Raw genomic sequence first — 19,266 nt, 5'->3', positions numbered from 1 at the left:
GGTAATCTGTCATCCGCACCACGTGTCCTAGCCATCTCAATCTTTTCCTCATTATAGTCCAAAAAGCGGTATATAACCACATTTTTCCTGCAGCGTACTGTATGAAATACGCTCAGTCAGACAGGTAGCCTACCCAAGAGAATCCAGAGACAATGCCTCTGGAAACCATCTAACATATTCTTTTCCCTCTATCGAGGTACCCATGTTTTAGGACCATACTTGACCATGACCATCTCTGTAGCTTCCAATACTCTAATCTTGGTTCGTGGATTAAAGGATACCCTAGACGGTCAATCAATTTGATCAAATCCATCCGTGGCTTTCAAAGGCTTCCGTGGCTTTCAATCACCATCAAAAGCTTTGTTGGTGATTGATATTAAGTTTGAATGAATCAATCGGTTCCTAGGCGGCCAATCATGCTTTAATAAATTTATTGACGTAAGCTTTTGATCAAAATTATTGACCGTCTAGGGTGTCCTTAATCTTCATATTCTTCCAAATTTTCTTCAACTATAAAAAAACCATGAGCCTTGACTATTCTACTTTTAACACCATCACTGCATTTACCATATCTACTAATAATAATACAGTACCATTTGATAGGACTTATATCTCCTATAAATGGGTGAATGCCGCAAAACTAAAACTGCACGTTAAGACGGATAGATTATCTGCAATGGAGGGGGTCTCGTCAATTGTGTAGACAACTATTCCCAGGAAATTGTTTAGGCTGTATTTCCAACTAGTACAAGGTTTGAATCTCACGCAAGACTAAAAACGGGCTAGGGTGACAAAATGGTAAACTATACTGGTGTTCAGGGAGACGTACAGAGGAGATAGAAGAATCAATTGAGATCTGGGAACCCAATCTAGCAGATACCGAGGCGACAATAGTTGAAGGATTTGTTTCCTCTCAAAGAGGTTAGAATGGTTACGGACCCCAACAAGAACAATTTATGATACTGATTTTGGCTTCTGTCCAAGTTTCCTGAAATATAACCATATCTATTAGTTTTCCAAGCTAAAAAGAATTAAGAGTCTCACCCCAACAAAAGTTGGATCGGATCTTGATTCTCAAAAAGCATAAATAAGACATCACCTCAAAATGGTTGATTAAGGTCCAACAACTTTCTAATAAATTTCCTGATGAAAAGAACTTAGGAACATCCTCCCCTTACAGGTCGAGTCATATTTGAACTCTCCAGAATCATAACTAAAACACTTGCTCTTACTTCTGGACCAAGTTTGTTTGAAATCCAACAAACTGCTGAGGAGGATTCTGTAATGATCCAAATTCAGAGAAACTGATTTTTTGTTTGGGTCAGAACCATCTGAGGTTGAAGGGTCAAACATTGAAAGTGAGGAACATCAAACGTTTAATTCTGAGGTTCCTCTTACACTGATTGCACACAATGAGATACCCCAAACTCTTTTATGATTGATATTACTTAAAAATTAACTAATATTCATCACTACTTTTTGTTTTGTTTTTAGGGGTAATTAAAGCCATATTCAAGTTTTTTTCATTATAGTAAGAATAAGGGCTAGATTCTACAAATTTTGCCGTTAATAAAAAGATGCGTTAATTTTTTAAATACGGTTACAAGCCCAAAAATAGCAAAAAAGAAAAAAATTATTTCAAAATTCTCGGACAACACATAGGATAAGAAATCAGTAAGCCAAACTCATAAAATTACGACCCCGGGTTAGCGGCAATACTTCCCAGAATCTGACTTCTATTTTTTCTATCTCTATGATTACATCCCTAAGAAGAGTCACATTTTTTTAACAATCTATTTTTTTTTTACATTAATTTAATAACACTTTTTCACAAAAGAATGTTTTCAAAAAAAAGTAAAGAGCTACATTAAACTAAATATGATCAGAAAGCAATTCAAATAACTTTAAAGCGTAAAACTACCATAAATCAACACCCAGATGTGCCTTCCCTGTTAAGGTGCAGCCGTCTTTGGGAATGAACAGATAGTTTTGAGGGCTAAAGAAATCAAAGAGAGTAGGGCTAACGCTCCACATACCTTTTAAAGACCAGAATATAATTTACACTCTCCTAAAAGCAATCTTTATTTTGAGCTGAATGTTTCTATTCCTCATAATATCGAAAATAATAAACACCGTCATAAACAAGACTACTAAAAATAAAATGCCCAAATGATTGTGGATTGACAGTTTAATAAATAAATATATATATATATATATATATATATATATATATATATATATATATATATATATATATATATATATATATATATATATATATATATATATATATATATATATATATATATATGTATATATATATTGATATTTATCTCTGAAAGCCTTTGTTAAAAAAGAGACAAATTTTGAATTTATTTTGTTTTCAGTGAAGTGCAAATTATGTTTAAAGTTGAAGTGCACTCCCCTTAACACACGCTGAAGGTTTCAACTTATTACCGTAAACAGTTCCTGGGACACTGTTGATACGTCTTTTTAAATACCTGCATGCACATAGTGTGTTTTGATTCAGTTCAATACTGTCCCAACTTTTTCCTGAATTTTTCTTAATACCTTAATACCCTAAGCTTTATCAGCAGTATAGGTAGTAGCAGTGGTAATAGTAGTAGAAGAAGTAGCTTGCAAATATTACCTTTTGTTAAGTTCAACAATCCCTACAATAAGTCCTGTAAGTTTCAACTTCTTTTTCCAAGGCATTCCTAAGATACTGCTGATACGCATTTTGACAACCTGCATGCACACAGTTTGTTTTGATTCAGTTCAACTTCCCCCTAAATATTCCCTGAAATTTTCACCTTTATACCCTTAGCCTTAGCTGTAGTAGTAGTCACAATAGTAGTTGTACTAACAGTAGTAACAGCAGTGCTAATAGCAGTAGCAGCATGCGCATATTACCTTTTGATCAGTTGAACATCCCCCTCATCAAGCCCTGGAAAATTCAACTACTATAAGCCGTTGCTATGACATTGACAATATGGCCATTTGAAACCTGCACGCCGATATTGTGTTTTGATTCAGTTCGACTTCCCTCACAACATTTCCTAAATTGTTTATCTTAATGCTCTTAGTCTTAGCTCTAGTTGCATAAGAAGTAGTAGTTGGAGTAGTAGTATTAGCAGTAGCATGCATGTATTACCCTTTGGTCACATGATCTCCCTTAGCATTCACTGAAAGTTCCAACTTAATATCCGAAGAAATACCTTATAAACACCCTTTTGACAACCTGCATTTACATTGTGTGTCTTGATTTAGTTCAACTTTCCCCTCAAAATTCTTTTAAGTTTTCACCTTTATACCCTTAGCCTCAGTAGTACTAGCATCATAGCAGTAGTAGTAGTAGTAGTGATGTATTAGTAGCAGTAGTAGTAGCTTTAGTAGAAATAGTACTATGGACATATCACCTATTGCTCAGTTGAACCTCATACCCTTGAAATTTCAGCTAGAAACGCTAAGCCGTTCCTAAGATGTTGCTGATAAGCCCTTTTGGCAATCTGTATGCATATAGTATGATTTAGATCAACTTTCCCTTCAATATCATCAGCCTTAGTAGTTGTCGGTACAGAAGCCGTAATTGTAGTTGTAGTAGTGGTAGTAGTAGTATTTGTAGCATGCAAATATTGTCTTTTTGGTTAATTGATCATGCCCCTCATTATTCCCTGCAGGGTCCAATTTAATATCCTCAGTTATTCCTGAGTTACGATTTTTTGACAACCTGCATGCTCATAACTTCTTTTGATTTAGTTTAACACTCCCCTCAACATTCCTTGAAAGCTTCACTTCAACGCCCTTGGCCTTGTTGCACACCGAAGGTCAAACATGTCATCCTTTCCTAATAACAAGTACTAAATGTAAACAATAAACGAATTGCACAACTTACAGCCCTTTCCCGAGGGCAAGGGGGTTGGGGTTGACATCCCCATTGACGCAGTTATTGGACCTTTCAACTATGTTGAACAAAATGGCTATCTAAAATTTTGACTGATTGTTTTTGGGGGATAAAGGGGAATGGGAGGGAGGCTGGTTTCCCTCCAATCATTTTGACTTTTAAAGAAGACACTAGAACTTTCAATTTCCATTTGAGTGAGCTCCTTCCCAATTTTCTACGACAACTCCTTCTATACAAAGTGCCTTGGTGAAACATATACATATATAGTCATGAAGAAGAATACGTGAGATTGTCCTAAGACACTTCCTCTGGTATATTTTTTTAAGCTTTTGAAGCGTTCATTTGTCACGGACATGAAGCAGCAAAACAAAAATTATTCAATTATAGATCCCCTTTTCTTCGTTTTAGATCTCTTCTTTCTTTTCGCCATGTCTTGTTTTTCAATATTAAGTCCATTTCTATTTTACTAGCTTCTAATTCTTGTCGGTACTGTAGTCTAAATATTACTACTACTACTAACACCTCCCTTTAGTGCCAAACCGTTTGAGGCCAACACAGCTATTCATGGTCTTCTTCCATCCCAATCTATGAAAAGCTTCACTCTTTAACCCTATCAAGAAGTCCATTTCCCCTTAAATCACTCGACCTCCGTCCACCCCGTTCGGAGACGACCTACTTTTCGTTTAGTCCTAGATGGTTGACGGAAAAGGACAATATTTGGTAATTTGTAATCCTCCATCCGTAGATTGTGTCCTGGCCTTCTCAACCTTTCTTTCATTATAGCTCTAGAAAGTGGGGTAGAACCACATCTTTCGCACAGCTTAATGTTTGACATGCTTTTACTGGTCAGGTCCTGAAAACAAAAGAATGGCTATTTGGTTTTTAGCTGATTTTTAGAAATAATTTTTTTTTAGAAATGAGTTCGTTTAAAATTGGCACACGTCAAATATTGGAGTTAAAGAATTTGTATTGTTCCCATGTGGCATATTTTTCTGAGAAGAAAAACTTAAAACACATAAGTTAAAAACAAAATATTGGATGGTAAAAACAAGCATTAAAAAAAAGACTGAACTCTGATTCCCACCGCCAAGGCCGTACCCAGGATTTTTTTTTTCGGAGGGGGTTTTACTGAAACAAATTTCGGGGGGGGGAGGGTCTACACAAAAAAAAAAAAATCAAAAACGCTTGCAAAATTTGTTTATATCCATTTTTGTTACGTTTTTACGAGTCAGACAAACATTTCGGGGGGGTTGAGGTTCAACCCTCCTCTGGGTACGGCCTTTCCCACAGCAAAATTTTACGGAATTTTTAAGAACCACAAATCAGTCAGCCAAAAACACATAGAGGAGTCCTTTGTCATTCTAATTCCTTTGCCCTTCGAGCAAAAAGGCATCGAAACGGTGTCTATCGTTTTTTGCGCCGTACATAGTGAAGCACTACAATGATGAACTTCCTGTAAATTTTGTGTAAAGTTTTGGTATCTTTTGGTAAAGTTTGGTAATTCACTTTTATATTCATTTCATTTTACCGTGTATTATATTTTCCTGTCGTGTGATGTTCACTGCTAGCTCTGAACTATTATGGAAATAGTAAGTATTTATTTATTTTTATTTAATGCTACGTCAAAACCGCTTGTTCTTAAGCAAGAGAAGTTGGGATTGACAAAAAATTGAACAAAATCATCAGGGTTGCCAACTGGACGCTTGACACCTTTTTGTTACCTTCGGACCCATAAGTTTCTAAAAAGCGGACAGTCTGTGGGAACCAAAGAAACATTATTTGTTTTACACTGAAACTAAACTATCCATTTTTAGGGAAAGGCTGACACTTCGAACAGGGCCGAATCCAGGATTATTTTTTTAGGGAGGGGGGGGGGGGCTTTTACAAAAAAGGAAGAAAAAATTTGTTTATAATCATTTTTATTACGTTTTTACGAATAGACAAACATTGCGGGGGGGGGGGTGTCTAACCCCCTGGATACGGCCTTGACTTAGCCTGAATGGGTTTGACAACCCTGTCAAAATGTACGGAAAAGTACCGTCAGTGCTGGGATATTTATAAGAACGGAAAATACAAAACGCTGAAAATCGATTGTTTAGGCATTTAAATGCACGGATGAAATATCCCGTCTAATTTCCTACTAAATTGATGAAGGAAATAAGAACGACATACCAAATTTGTACAGGCTGTGACAAACATCATATACCTAGGATTCCAGAGAACATTTTGTACAGGGCCAGTGTGGTCTCCATCAAGGACACAAACCTAGAAAATAAGATTTGACCAAAGAAGTAAAAAAGAAACGAAATAAATGAAAGAAATAAATACATTGAAAATAACAAATAAATGCAATAAAAAATTTCACCAATGAAATGAAAGCGAAAATACTACTACTACTACAACTTCTAACAGCTCACCGCAGCATCAAGGCACATGAGGCCAACACAGCTACGCACACAAGTTCCCATTTCCCTTAAATCTTTCCTTACGACATCCTCCCACCCCAACCGAGGACGACCTGCTTTTCATTTAGCCCTGAGGGGTTGACCAAAAAGGACAATCTTTTTCCTTGCTACTTTTTTACTCAAAAAACAAGAAAAAAATACTTTTCAAAAAGCACACCATTAAGCCAATTATTTCATGAATCTTTTTGCTTTGAGAAAGCCCAAAGCCATAAATGTAAATATATATCTCGTAACCCTCGAGATTAGTCAGAAGGATTGCTTTGGCCAGGAAAATTTGGACTTGAACACAAAATTATATCCAGCCGACCCCCACCCCCTCTTTTCTTACCGGAAAAATATCTGACATCAAACCAAATCTTTCTTATATGTCTTTTTACTGACAAAGCATATTTCTCTCGGTGAAATGAATGCTTCGGCACAGGTGCGTACGCAGTTGTTGTTTTTGTAGAGAAGGGGGGAATATTTAAACAAAAATATTTGAAAATTTAAACAAAAAATACCTAAAAATGTAGAATTAAATTTAGGCTCTCGAATAATCGCTTGAGATATAGTTTTTAAACAATCTTTGAGGCAGTAGTTTTTAGAATATTTCTGAGGCAATAGCATTATGTATGAATTTTATAACTTTAAACTCATTCGTGATTCGGAAAATAGCAGTGGCGTCAATTGGGGGGGGGGGGTCGGTTTTGTCCCAATAAACCTGGGATAGCACAGCGGGTTGATCCTCTGGCTATGGGGTGCAGGGATCAATCCTCGCTATAGCAAGTCTGGGCGACAAGTTTGCTATTTGTACCTGTAACAAATACCCAGCAATTGAAGCATCGGTTCGACGCCCTATGCGCCGGTAATGGCTTTGGAGGACCTTTATTTTATCCCCCTTCCTATATTTTGAAAAGTACTATTTTTAGGGATATTTTCATTTAAAAATGATTTTTTCTTTTACTAATTTTTGAAAAGTAGGTTTTACTCTCCCCCCCCCCCCCGATTTTTTCTTTGTGTATTGATGCCAATGTTAAATAACGTCAATAAAAAAAATATTATTTTCAAAGCCAAACACATCCTAGATCCTTCGAGACCTGGAAACAAAAGGAACTGAAAGTCAACGAAAAGAATCAGGCAAGACGTCAATGTGATTTATGACTTGCTAATGAAAGGAATTGAGCCCCAAAAACGAGTATGACCTACTCACGGCCAGCTTCAATAATTATCTACAATGTAGGCAACATCTAATAAATGAATGCAAAAAAATATTCCTAACCCCTCGGTAGTTTTACACCTGCTAGCCAGTTTTGCAGGAAAATAGGCCAGTTACAAAGAACAGGAAAATAGACCAGGATACAACACGGCATGTATTTAGGTACAAACTGGATGGTTCTTTTTAATTCACTTATGTACACATTTGAGCAACATTAAAAGCCACATTGAGCCACATCAAAACCACATTGAGCCACATCATTTTTAATCCAAGCTACTTGCCATTATTAGCATTAATATATATTGTCTCAGGTAGTATTTTCTTTTTTATAAATTATAGATAATCTTCAATAATTGAAACTGAGTAGAATTGTAATTGAATCGGTAATTGAGTTATATCTTTTCCTAATAAAATAAGAAAATCGAATGAAAATTCTAAAACTACATACAAAAAAAAATGCTTTAACCCTTAAGACCCAACTCTTTCCATGGAAGAGGGAGAAAAGGTGGCGTCGGGAAAGTTGCTAGCCCTCCAATTACTTTTGACTCCCTAAAAGGGCATTAGGACTTTTAATTTCAAGTCAAATGAACCTCCGAAGTTTTTACAACCCCTCTTTCAATACGAAGGGCCTTGCTGAAAAGAGATTTTTTTCTAATTTTTAATTTTTTAAATTATATTATTATAATAATTAAATTATTAGGCAGTTTAGCTTAAGGAGAGCTGTTCAATTTTTCCGTGCCTGCTTACAATGAAGAAACGGAAAAAACAGAATACGAAGTGAAATAAAAGAAATAAAATTTTATTTTCGGTGAAAATAGTTTTTTTTTTTTTTTTACAGGACTATATTTCTAATTTTTAAAGAAGTTTTCTTCGGAAGGCTCTTCTTTTTAGGGCAAAAATGGGAGGATACAAGGAGCTGTGCTACAATAAAAAAAAAATCATTACCGCCTCAATATCCTCAGAGACTAGTCAATCGATAATTTTAACTGAATATTGTATCTTCTCCGCAACGCCTGTCGGCTATCAGGGAAATTTTTTATGAAAGGAAAGATGGAAACTTCTTAAGAATCTTCCACATGAAATACAAACACCTGAGCTAAAATCTTCAAAGGAAAATTGAAACCTGAAACAGTTCTCAGAAACAACACATTGTTTTACATATTTCGTGGCTTACAAATTTCTTTTCGACGTTTCACGAATTTGTTTTCTTTCTATTATTTCTACCATCTATTTAATTTATTATTTGTTATTCATTATGTCTTTTTTTTATTTACGACTTATCTATTTCCTTTCTTTTGTACCATACGTTCTGTAAGATCCTCAGTTAATAAATATTTATTATCAGAACGAGATATTTACCGAGAGAGTTTTACAGGTTTGTAATGGCCCAAAAGACCCAAGGCCATTCCTTAGGCTAAATCTCAAAAGCCAAATAAACGTAATATCATTTTTTTAATATATAGTATTAAAAAATAAGTATTAAAATTTTAAATGCTAAATATAATGTTTAATATATAATATCTTAAAAAAATGTAATATCTGTCCACATAAAAATTCAAACATTTGAGCTCCAATCTTCTCAAGAAAAATGAAACCAGAAACAGTTCTCAGAAACAACACACAGTATTACAAATTTCGTGTTTCACAATTTTGTTTTCTTTTCTATTATTTCTACTGTCTATTCAATTCGATTTTATTATTCATTATTTCTTTTTTATGACTTATCTATTTCCTTTCTTTTGTATCGGTCATTCTGTAATATCCTCAGTCAATAGAAATTGATTGTCAGAAATCAGATATTTATCAATCTTGAATATTACATGTTTGTAATGACCCAAAAGACCCAAGGACACTCCTTAAATCCCGAAAGCCAAATAAATGTAATTTATTAGTTTTAAGTCCAAAACACCCAATCTAGACCTTAAGTCCTGTTTTTAATCCCAAAGACGCATTTTAAGTCAAAAAGACCACTTTTAGCCTAAAAGACCCGATAAACATGCTTTCCCAGTTTTTAAGCCGAAAGCACCTAATTTACATTTAAAGATCCAAAGATTCTAGGCCCAAAGACGCACCTTTTCCTATTTTTCCCGCCTTTTTCTATATGTTTGTTTAGTCTAAGTTTTTTATTTTTATTTTTGATAAAGGATTTCGGATCTGAAGTCAAAATATTAGACTTGTCTTGATGCAACCTACTGCAAAATACTTGATAACTTCAATTCAAAATCAACGGACTGGATAATATCAAAATATTATCAGTACATTTTTTTGGTCAATAGGTTCGAAATTCTGATCTAAGAAGATTTGCAAGGAAAGTGACATCCGACTCAGATTTCGAAGATCTTAGCCACCTACCTTCCTTAGTATTTTAAGGTGTACCCCAATTGAATCCCAAAGTCTATCAAACTAGTGCCACGCTCGTGATTTCAAAATATAAATAACTAATGAATCAATCTATTAATATCTGAAGTAATTTCTTGTTCATTTCTTGTTCATTTCTAGTAATTTCTTGTTCATTTCTGCAATATCTGATTTGTGCAATAATATTACCTATAATTGACGGAAACAGATCCTACCATTAGGAATGTAAAGAAACCACAACTACTATTAAAACTCACCGTAGCACGGTGAATAGGAGGGGGTTTTGAATAGGAGGCACGACTTTCCTATTCAAAATTTGGGCTCTCTATTAGCTTTTCATATTCTATATTTCATTTCTATTGTTTTTTTTTCTATGTCTGTTGTTCGTGACTTTTCTATTTTCCTTAGCAATTTAGGTCATTTTTACAATAGGTATAACTTTTCTACTTTTATCGCTTCGCATTTATTTCTCTTTTTTAGTACCTCAATTATTTACGTAACTTATTTTTCCATTAATTCTTCTATTTATTACTTCTATTACTTCTACAATTTATTAGTTTTTCGTTTTTTGTAATTTTGGACCACTTCCAAGGGAAGTTTGGACCACTTCCAAGGGAAGTAATAACTTTTCGAAGTCGATTAAATAGAGTAATCAACCAAATGGGTTGATTTAAGTCATCTTCCACTTCTCTCATTTTCGTGCAGCCTTTAGCATACTTGTTTGTGTCTCCCAATATTTCTCCTGAGAGATCCATTGGGCTACGAGGGATCCCATAATTTAAAGGATGGGAAAGGTGTTCTTTAGCAGCTTCATTGGGATCTAAACCATACATTTAGCCATATGAATGTGGTTTAAAAAGACCTTCAGGGGTCTATAACGGATATAGACCTTTAAGGGTCTATAACGGATATAGACCTTCAGGGGTCTATAACAGATATAGACCTTCAGGGGTCTATAACGGATATAGACCTTCAGGGGTCTATAACGGATATAGACCTTCAGGGGTCTATGACGGATATAGACCTTCAGGGGTCTATAACGGATATAGACCTTCAGGGGTCTATAACGGATATAGTCTATAACTGATATCTCACTAAATTGATTTTGTGACGAATTTGTCCAGCTACTTTGAAGCTGAAAACATTACGACTATTGGTGGTTTAATCATCACTTACGTTGAATGAAGCTGAAGAAAAATGAAAGCTGAAGAAAAATGAAAGCTGAAGAAAAATGAAAGCTGAATGAATGAAGCTGAAGAAGCTGAAGCTGAGTTTTTATAAAAGGACAAAAGACTCTAAAAGTGGATAGACCCGAGACATAGGATAATAAGGATATTTAAGAGATCACCAGTAGCCTTACCTTATGACCCCCCTCAGCGTTCCAAATGTGTATTCTGCCATCAACTGATCCGCTAATGACATACTGGGAATCTGGAGAAAACGAAGCTTCAAGAGGTATTCCCTTAGGATTCATGTGACCCTAAAAGTAGATAAAATAGTAAAAACGATCTTTTATAATCATGAGTGCATAAAACTACAATGGCTAACATCTATTGCGAGCTAGTGATTTCAGTTTTACTTTTGGCCCTGAGCCAACCAATATGGGGAAAAAGTTCCAAAACCAGTTTCTTAAAAATACAGACCTTTATTTTCTTGATAATTGATATATGATCAAAATTAATTTTACAATTAAGTCAAAATTTATGTCCAAAATCGCTATTAAATAAGACTTTACAACAAAAAGTAAAGAGTGACACAAACACGATAAATTGTTCCAAAAATTTGGAAAAATTTATGTTCCAAATCGCTTTTAAATAAGACTTTTCAACAAAAAGTAAAGAGTGACAGCTAAATCGATAAGAAGTAAAGTCATACAATAAATCAATGAAACCTAAAAAGAATAGCAATTAAAATGAATAGTCAAGTTTAACATAAAACGAAACTAAATTACTATGAATGCATAAATGAAACCTAAAACAAATAAAGGTTAAAATGATTAATCGAGTGTAAATAAGAGCGGAACAGCATTCCCATCAAAATCCACATATTATGCATTAGTCGGCTTGAAACCCTTGCTAAAAAAATTTCATTTACTCTTCACTGATAACAGGATTTGCTTTGAAGAGCTTTTTCTTTTTTCCTTTATATATATATATATATATATATATATATATATATATATATATATATATATATATATATATATATATATATATATATATATATATATATATATATATATATATATATATATATATATATATATATATATATATATATATATATATATATATATATATATATATATATATATATATATATATATATATATATATATATAGTAGTAGTAGTAGTAGTAGTAGTAGCGCTAAAAGTTTCCACTTAATACTCTCAATCGTTCTTGAGATAATGCTCAGATGTCTGACTGGAAACCACCATTCACATAGTACCTTTTGATTTAGTTTTAAAGCAACATAAGCTTACCGTGAAAGTTTATACTTTATACCCTATTCACAATGTACCTTTTTGATCTGGTATAACATCCCCTCCTCATGACCTGATAGTTTCAACTTAATATTTTAAGCCGTTTTTTAGATATTTCTGATACGTGCTGTTGATAACCTGCATGCACATGATGTGTTTTGATTTAGCCAAACATCCCCCTCAACAGTCCCTGAAAGTTCCACATTAATCCATTAGCCTTAGCAATAATAGTTCTAACAGTAATAGCAGTACTATCAGTAGTAGCAGTAGTATAGTACCGCTAACAGTATAGCAGTAGTTGAAGTAGTATGCACATAGAGGATGTTTATTATCTCAACATACCTCTCAGCATGCTCTGAAAGTTTCAACCTTATACTCAAGGCCGATCTTGACATACTTATGGCATAGCCATTTGACAGCCTGCACAAATACAGTATGTTTAAATTTAATTTAACATACCCCCTTACACACATTTTCTGAAAATATCCCCCTAATACCCTCAGTCTTAATAGTACTAATAGTAGTAGAAAAAGTAGCAGGGATATTATAGATATAGTAGGGATAATATATGTATATATATATATATATATATATATATATATATATATATATATATATATATATATATATATATATATATATATATATATATATATATATATATATATATATATATATATATATATATATATATATATATATATATATATATATATATACAGTACCTTTAGGTTGGTTAAAAATTCCCCCCAACATACACTGAAAGTTTCAACTGAATTTCATAAAAGTTAAAAGTTTCAACCTCCATCCATATAGAGTGTTTCAATTTAGTTCACTATCCTCTTCAACATTCCGTGAAAATTTCATTAGCCTTAGCTTCTGCAGTACTTGCACTTTTTGCCTAGTTCAACATCCCCGTTAACGAGTGCTGAAAGTTTCAACTTAATACACTAGACTATTCCTGGGATACTGCCAGTTTTAAACACCCTGGTTCTAAATGGGTTACATTTACAACTAGCATCCAAGAAGAAAAAACTATGTACGGTAGTTTTCACTACAAAAAAAAATTAATTGTTTATCATAATGAACAGATGTTAAAGAGAGTCATGCTAAAAGAAAACCAATACTAAGAAATGGGATTTTGATGAAAATTATTGATGAATTTTGAAATTATTGAAATTTTGAAAATTATTGAAAATTTTGATGAAAATTTGATGAAAATATTGATGAAAATTATGCTATCAAATTCAAAATGTCTGATAAATCCAGACATTCAAAGCCAAAAAAATAAAAAATTCAAATGGAAAAATACGAAAAGAAAACAAAGTTGTGAAACGCAAAATACGTAATACTGTCTGTTGTTTCTGAGAACTGTTTCTGGTTTCATTTTCTTGAGAAGATTGGAGCTCAAATGTTTGAATTTTATGTAGACAGATATTACATATTTTTAGATATTATATATTAAACATGATATTTAACGTTTAAAATTTTTAATAGTTATTTTTTTTTATACTATATATTAAAAAAATGATATTACATTTATTTGGCTATAATTATGCTAATTGAATGCTAATTGAAAATTAAGCATAATTTCCATCAATATTTTATCCCTTAGGGCTGTTTCCCTCTTTTTCGAAAATCATGCCGTTTTTCTATTCTAGTTACCGTTGGTGGCCTATCTTAAGATTTGGGAATTTCGATAGAAAATATTTTAATTTAATTAACCGAAAAACTTCCATGGAGACTTATTTTTCCCGGAGAGGGATGGTAACGGACCCGTGTATGGATACTGAGGGAGGGACAACTCCCCTCTTTGTGTGGAATTTTTCACAGAAACTACAATTAAACAGTAAAGCCTTGTGATAAAGGTTTAATATTTAGCCCGAAGAGCGAATTGATAGACTTTGTCAAGCATAATTTTCGAAAAATAATGTTCATTTAGCAAGAATGCTTCCTTTTCCTTCGATTTTCCTTCGTTTTCCTTCGATTCTGCTTCACCGCATTGAAAAAGCTTTTGACACAGAATGGCTTCAAAATTCGACGAAGGCACGTTTTTTGATATATGAAACTAATCTTAATTTGAAAATACTGCTTTCAGGCTTCGAGTGGCTACTATTGAGGAAAAGCTGGACGATTACGAACAGGAGCGTTTGCTTGATTCTTTGGGTTTTTTCGGAGTGAAGCAGAACCCCGGAAACGACCTGGGTACTACTGTTCTTGATATAGTGAAGAGAATGGGTGTAAATGTCCAGAAAAAACAGTTGTTGTCTGTGAACCGTTTTAGACTTCCGAACGCTGCCCGGAATATCCAGACACCTACGACTGTTGCGCCAGTTCTCGTTAAATTTGCAACTAAAGATACGGCGTATAATATTTTCAGAGCGAAATCAAAGCTCGTGAAATCAGGTGTATTCGTCACTGAATATCTTACGAAAATGAAAAAAGCGATTTTTGAAGGTGCGAGAAACAGATATGGTGTAAAAAACGTGTGGTCTGATCGTGGCCGTGTTTAATAACGTGAGCAGGGTGATAGCCACCCAACACGAATCTGCTCACTTGTTGACACTCTTTAATGTTTTAGTAAATGTTGATTATTTGTGTTTTTCGTTTGTTTTTTTTGTTTTTTCTTTCTTTTTTTTCTCTTTCTTTTTTTTTTTTTTTTTTTTTTTTTTTTTTTTTTTTTTTTTTAGATTAAGAGAAATTATTTTATTTCCTTACTCATGTTGAATGATTTTTTTTTATTGAATAGATTTAGACGTAATCTGCTCCGTATTGATAATCATTTAGAGGTTCAAATTTGAAGTGATGATTTGCCTATTATTAATTCAAAGCCTCTTCGCGAGAGTTCTTATATATTGACGTCGCAAGTTAGTGGAGACATGTTGCTGTGTCTTTGCACGTGGAATTGCCACCTTACTACGGGATATTTAGATGTTCTGCAGATGATTGAGATATCTTCTTCACAATTTGATATAATGGCTATTTGTGAAACTTTTTTGAGTTCTGACCAATCTCTCTCGGCTTTTTCTTTTCCAGGATATGATTTTGAGGTAAGGAACCGATCAACTATGAACCGAGGAGGCCTGGGATTTTTGATTAAGAAAAATATGAAGTATATGGTGAGGGAGGATTTGGGTGTATGGAAAGAAGGTAAGATTGAAAGTTTTTGTTTGGAATTAGAAATTGAAAAAAGGAAGTTTTTAATTAGTGTAGTGTATAAGCCGCCCAGTGCACGCCTGGATGAGTTTGTAGCAGGTTTTGATGAGTTGATGAGGTTGGTTTTGTCTACAAGCATGGATTTTCTTTGTATGGGTGATTTTCACTATAATCTTTTAGATCTTTCAGGTGATAATTTGGATTTTTTTAATTATATGATTTCAAGTGACCTTTACCCTTTAACTTGTGTACCTACCCGAATCTCTACTCATTCTGCGACCTTAATTGATAACGTTTTCGTGGGACCTAGCTATTTGAGTCAAAGCTATTCAGATGTGATAGTATATCCAGGCTCAGATCATCTTCCGGTAATTGCTCATGTGACGTGTCTTATAAAATGACGTATCCCAGCAAAAAAAATACTGACACGTGAGCTGAAAAAGCAAAATCTGAATAGCTTTGCCGAGGAGTTGAGCTGTATCATGTGGGACTCAGTTCGGAGGATTCCTGGTGAATCTTCTCTAGCGCACCATCAGTTCTTGTATATTTTCCAACCAATTTGTGAGAAAACATGCCCCTTGCGCTTGACCAAACAAAAGAGGGACGATCCCCGCAAGCCGTGGATTACGGAGGCAATAATAGACATGATAAAAAAAAGGAACTTGTTATATGAGCAATATCTTAATAGTCAGGATGACGCAGATTTTGCAACAGTATGAGAAGGCAAGCAAAGAAGAAGTATTTTGAAGAAATGTTTTCTGATAGTAAGGGAGATACCAAAGCCCCATGGCAGGTTATTAATGAGTTTATGGGAAATCAGAAAAGTAGTCAGTCGCCTTGCATTGATATAAACGGAAGTTAAATGAGTGATAAAAATGTAGTCGCGAATCATTTTGGCCAGATTTATTCTCAGGTTGGCTCGTCTGTTCAAGAGAGTGTAAGGGGTGACATGGGAAATTTTCTTAGCGAGAAATTCGTAGACTCTCGTGGAGACACTGTTGAGTTCCAGTTTGAAAAGTGTACAAGTGATGAGGTGATTAAAATAGTGAAAAATATAACATAGAATTCTGCTGGGATAGATGGCGTGAATCTGAGAACTTTTGAAGCTGTGTTAATATATATACTACCATGTATTCTTCAAATTATCAACTTATCTATGGTAACGGGGACCTTTCCAGAAGCGTTGAAGCAAGCTAAAGTTATCCTGCTTTACAAAGGGGGTGCCCGGTCAGATGCCGGTAACTGGAGACCAATATCGATACTGCCTTTATTGTCAAAAATTTTGGAAAAAGTGATTCATCGCCGTCTATATGACCATCTCACGAAACATAGCCTACTCAGTGATACCCAATTCGGGTTTCGAAAAGGTCATTCCACTAGTCATGCTGCCATTCATCTTGTTGATTTTGTAAATAATTATTTAGTAAAAGGTGAAATCCCCCTAACAGTATTTTTTGATTTTGGGAAAACAATTGACACGGTAGATTTTAAAATTTTATTGCAAAGATTAGAATGCTTAGGTGTTAAAGGAGTGAGTTTGAAGTGGTTTGAAAGTTAGTTGTTTGGGAGGTCTATTAAAGTGATGATTGATGATGCTATTTCTTCCCCTTATCAAGTGTCGTGTGATGTGCCACAGGGATCGGTCCTTGGTCCACTTCTATATCTGGTTTATGTGGATAGCAGGAGGTTTTGTATTCCAGATTGTTGCTTAACGTCATTCGCTGATGACACTGCAGTTACGTTTTCTGTCGTTGTTTGGATAGTCTTGTGTTGAAAGTGAATTGTGTTCTGAGAAATTTCCATGTTTTTACTAGTTTGAGTTTGTTATCAGTTAATGTTACAAAGACTAATTTTATGTATATTCTAGAGTAGGCAAGCCCAGTGATATTGATGGTGGAATTCTGTTTAATATTATGCCAGTAGTTCAACTTCAAGAAATCCGGTACTTTGGGTTTTACATTGATTGTAATTTTTCGTAGAAACGCCACAGTAATGTTGTTGCCGCGAAGGTTGCACGTGGCCTTGGAGCGATTCGTCGTTTTAAAAATTTCTTACCTCAGAGAGTTTTATTGCTTTTATACCATGCTTTGATCCACCCATATGCTTCGTATGGCTGTATGTTATGGGCAAGTAATTTCTATGTGAATTTTAAACGTATTCAGACTCTTCAAAATAGAGCGATGCGTCTTATTGGTGGGTATGTTGAAGGTGTAAATAACACTTCAGCTTGCTTCAACAAGTTGCAAGTGTTGAATGTAGGACAGCTACGAGACTACCAAATAGGAATTTTTGCTTATCAATGCTGGAATGATGTTAGTCCAGAGGTTTTTCGTGGTTATTTTAATGACAATAGGTCTTTGCACCATTATGAAACTCGTCATGCTAGTGATTTCATTGTTCCGAATAGAAGTGGAACCAGGGCCGGCTTCCATACTAGATTTTCAGTACCTAATGTGTGGAACTCTATTCCGGAGAGCATTCGGGGGGCTGAGCACCTGGGGTTATTTAAAAATAAATTGAAAAAAAATATTTTTTAGGTAAAGGTTAATAGTTTTTTTTTTTATTTGTTTTTTTTTTTTTTTTTTTTTTTTTATTATTATTTTTATTATTTATCTTTATTATTATCATTATTAAATGAATTGATGAGAGATTGATTGATTTTTTTGTTGTTGTTTTGTAGTGTTTGTATGTAATTTGTATGTGTTGTTTTTTAGTGTATTTACCCGCCCAGTCGCAAGTGCTTTTTGGTATCTTTCTTGGGGCGGGTATTGGCATATTTGTTAAATGTATTTTGATGTTAAATAAAATGAACTGAACTGAACTGAACTGAGGTAAAAACTTGTTTCCTGGACAAATTTGCTTCTGAAAAATCTGAAAGTTTATATTTTACTCTTATAATTAAACCTAAATATACCATTTCTACACCTGCTTCTTTCTCAAATATAGAAGGGTATAGTTCGATGCTCTTAAGCAGATACCAAAATGGGGCAACAACGTCAGTGTTTTTAATTTTCTACATTTTTTTTTTTTTTTTTTTTTTTTTTTTTTTTTTTTTTTTGGAAGGGTCAACTAACCTAAATGTTAAAAGCTCCCCATCTCCCTGCATTCCAGTTATAATTTTTGCTCAAAATGTGAGGTGCTGGTTTTGGGATCCGCTGGCATTTTGCTTTCTTTTTTCCTTTTCTTTTCTTGATTTTAAAAAATCTCAAACATTTTGTCTCTTTGACAAAGTTTTAAAAAAACTGTCAATAGTCAGCTTGAATGAATAAATTTTTATCAAGTGACTAAACCTTTACAAGTATTTACTACCAATAGTCTATGAACTAACAAAAGAAAACTAGACTAAATGAAACTTCTAAATGCCACAATCAAAGGTAACAATCAAATATAAACATTAAACCAGTCTTCAAGCAGAATACAAAAGCCTATTAAAAAAATTTCATACACTTTGTCAGATACTACTGAACTAGAAAAAACGGGAAATCAATACCTAGAGATTGGAATTCTAGTTCCAACACGAAACATTTAAATAATAAACGGGACAAGTAAACAGGAAGCGGCTACAAGTTCCACTTTCATCACAAACACATTCTCCACCTCTAACCTTTCCAATTCAATAACTCAATCGACAATGTCCAGTTATAATTTGCGTTAGCTGGCGTGTAACATTCATTTTAGAAGCAGATGTTCAATGAAGAATCAGC

General features: G+C 34.0%; 1 protein-coding gene across 1 annotated transcript in view; it reads right to left on the bottom strand.

Annotated features, from left to right (window-relative positions):
* The window catches only part of Wdr82 (WD repeat domain 82), an 88,482-nt gene that overhangs the window by 425 nt on the left and 68,791 nt on the right, over positions 1-19,266 (bottom strand). The window contains exons 6-7 of the mRNA XM_089101871.1: positions 11,283-11,402; positions 6,077-6,169 (exon numbers count right to left, since the gene is read on the bottom strand). Coding sequence (XP_088957997.1) covers positions 6,077-6,169; positions 11,283-11,402 — 213 coding nt within the window. The remainder of the gene's footprint in view (positions 1-6,076; positions 6,170-11,282; positions 11,403-19,266) is intronic.

This window comes from Artemia sp. Qi Xiang Cuo, chromosome 15 (genome assembly GCF_049724085.1).
Source record: "Artemia sp. Qi Xiang Cuo chromosome 15, ASM4972408v1, whole genome shotgun sequence".
In the NCBI taxonomy this organism is placed as follows: domain Eukaryota; kingdom Metazoa; phylum Arthropoda; class Branchiopoda; order Anostraca; family Artemiidae; genus Artemia; species Artemia sp. Qi Xiang Cuo.
The sequence above is the reverse complement of the archived record's forward strand: the minus strand, read 5'-3'. Positions and strand labels throughout refer to the sequence as shown.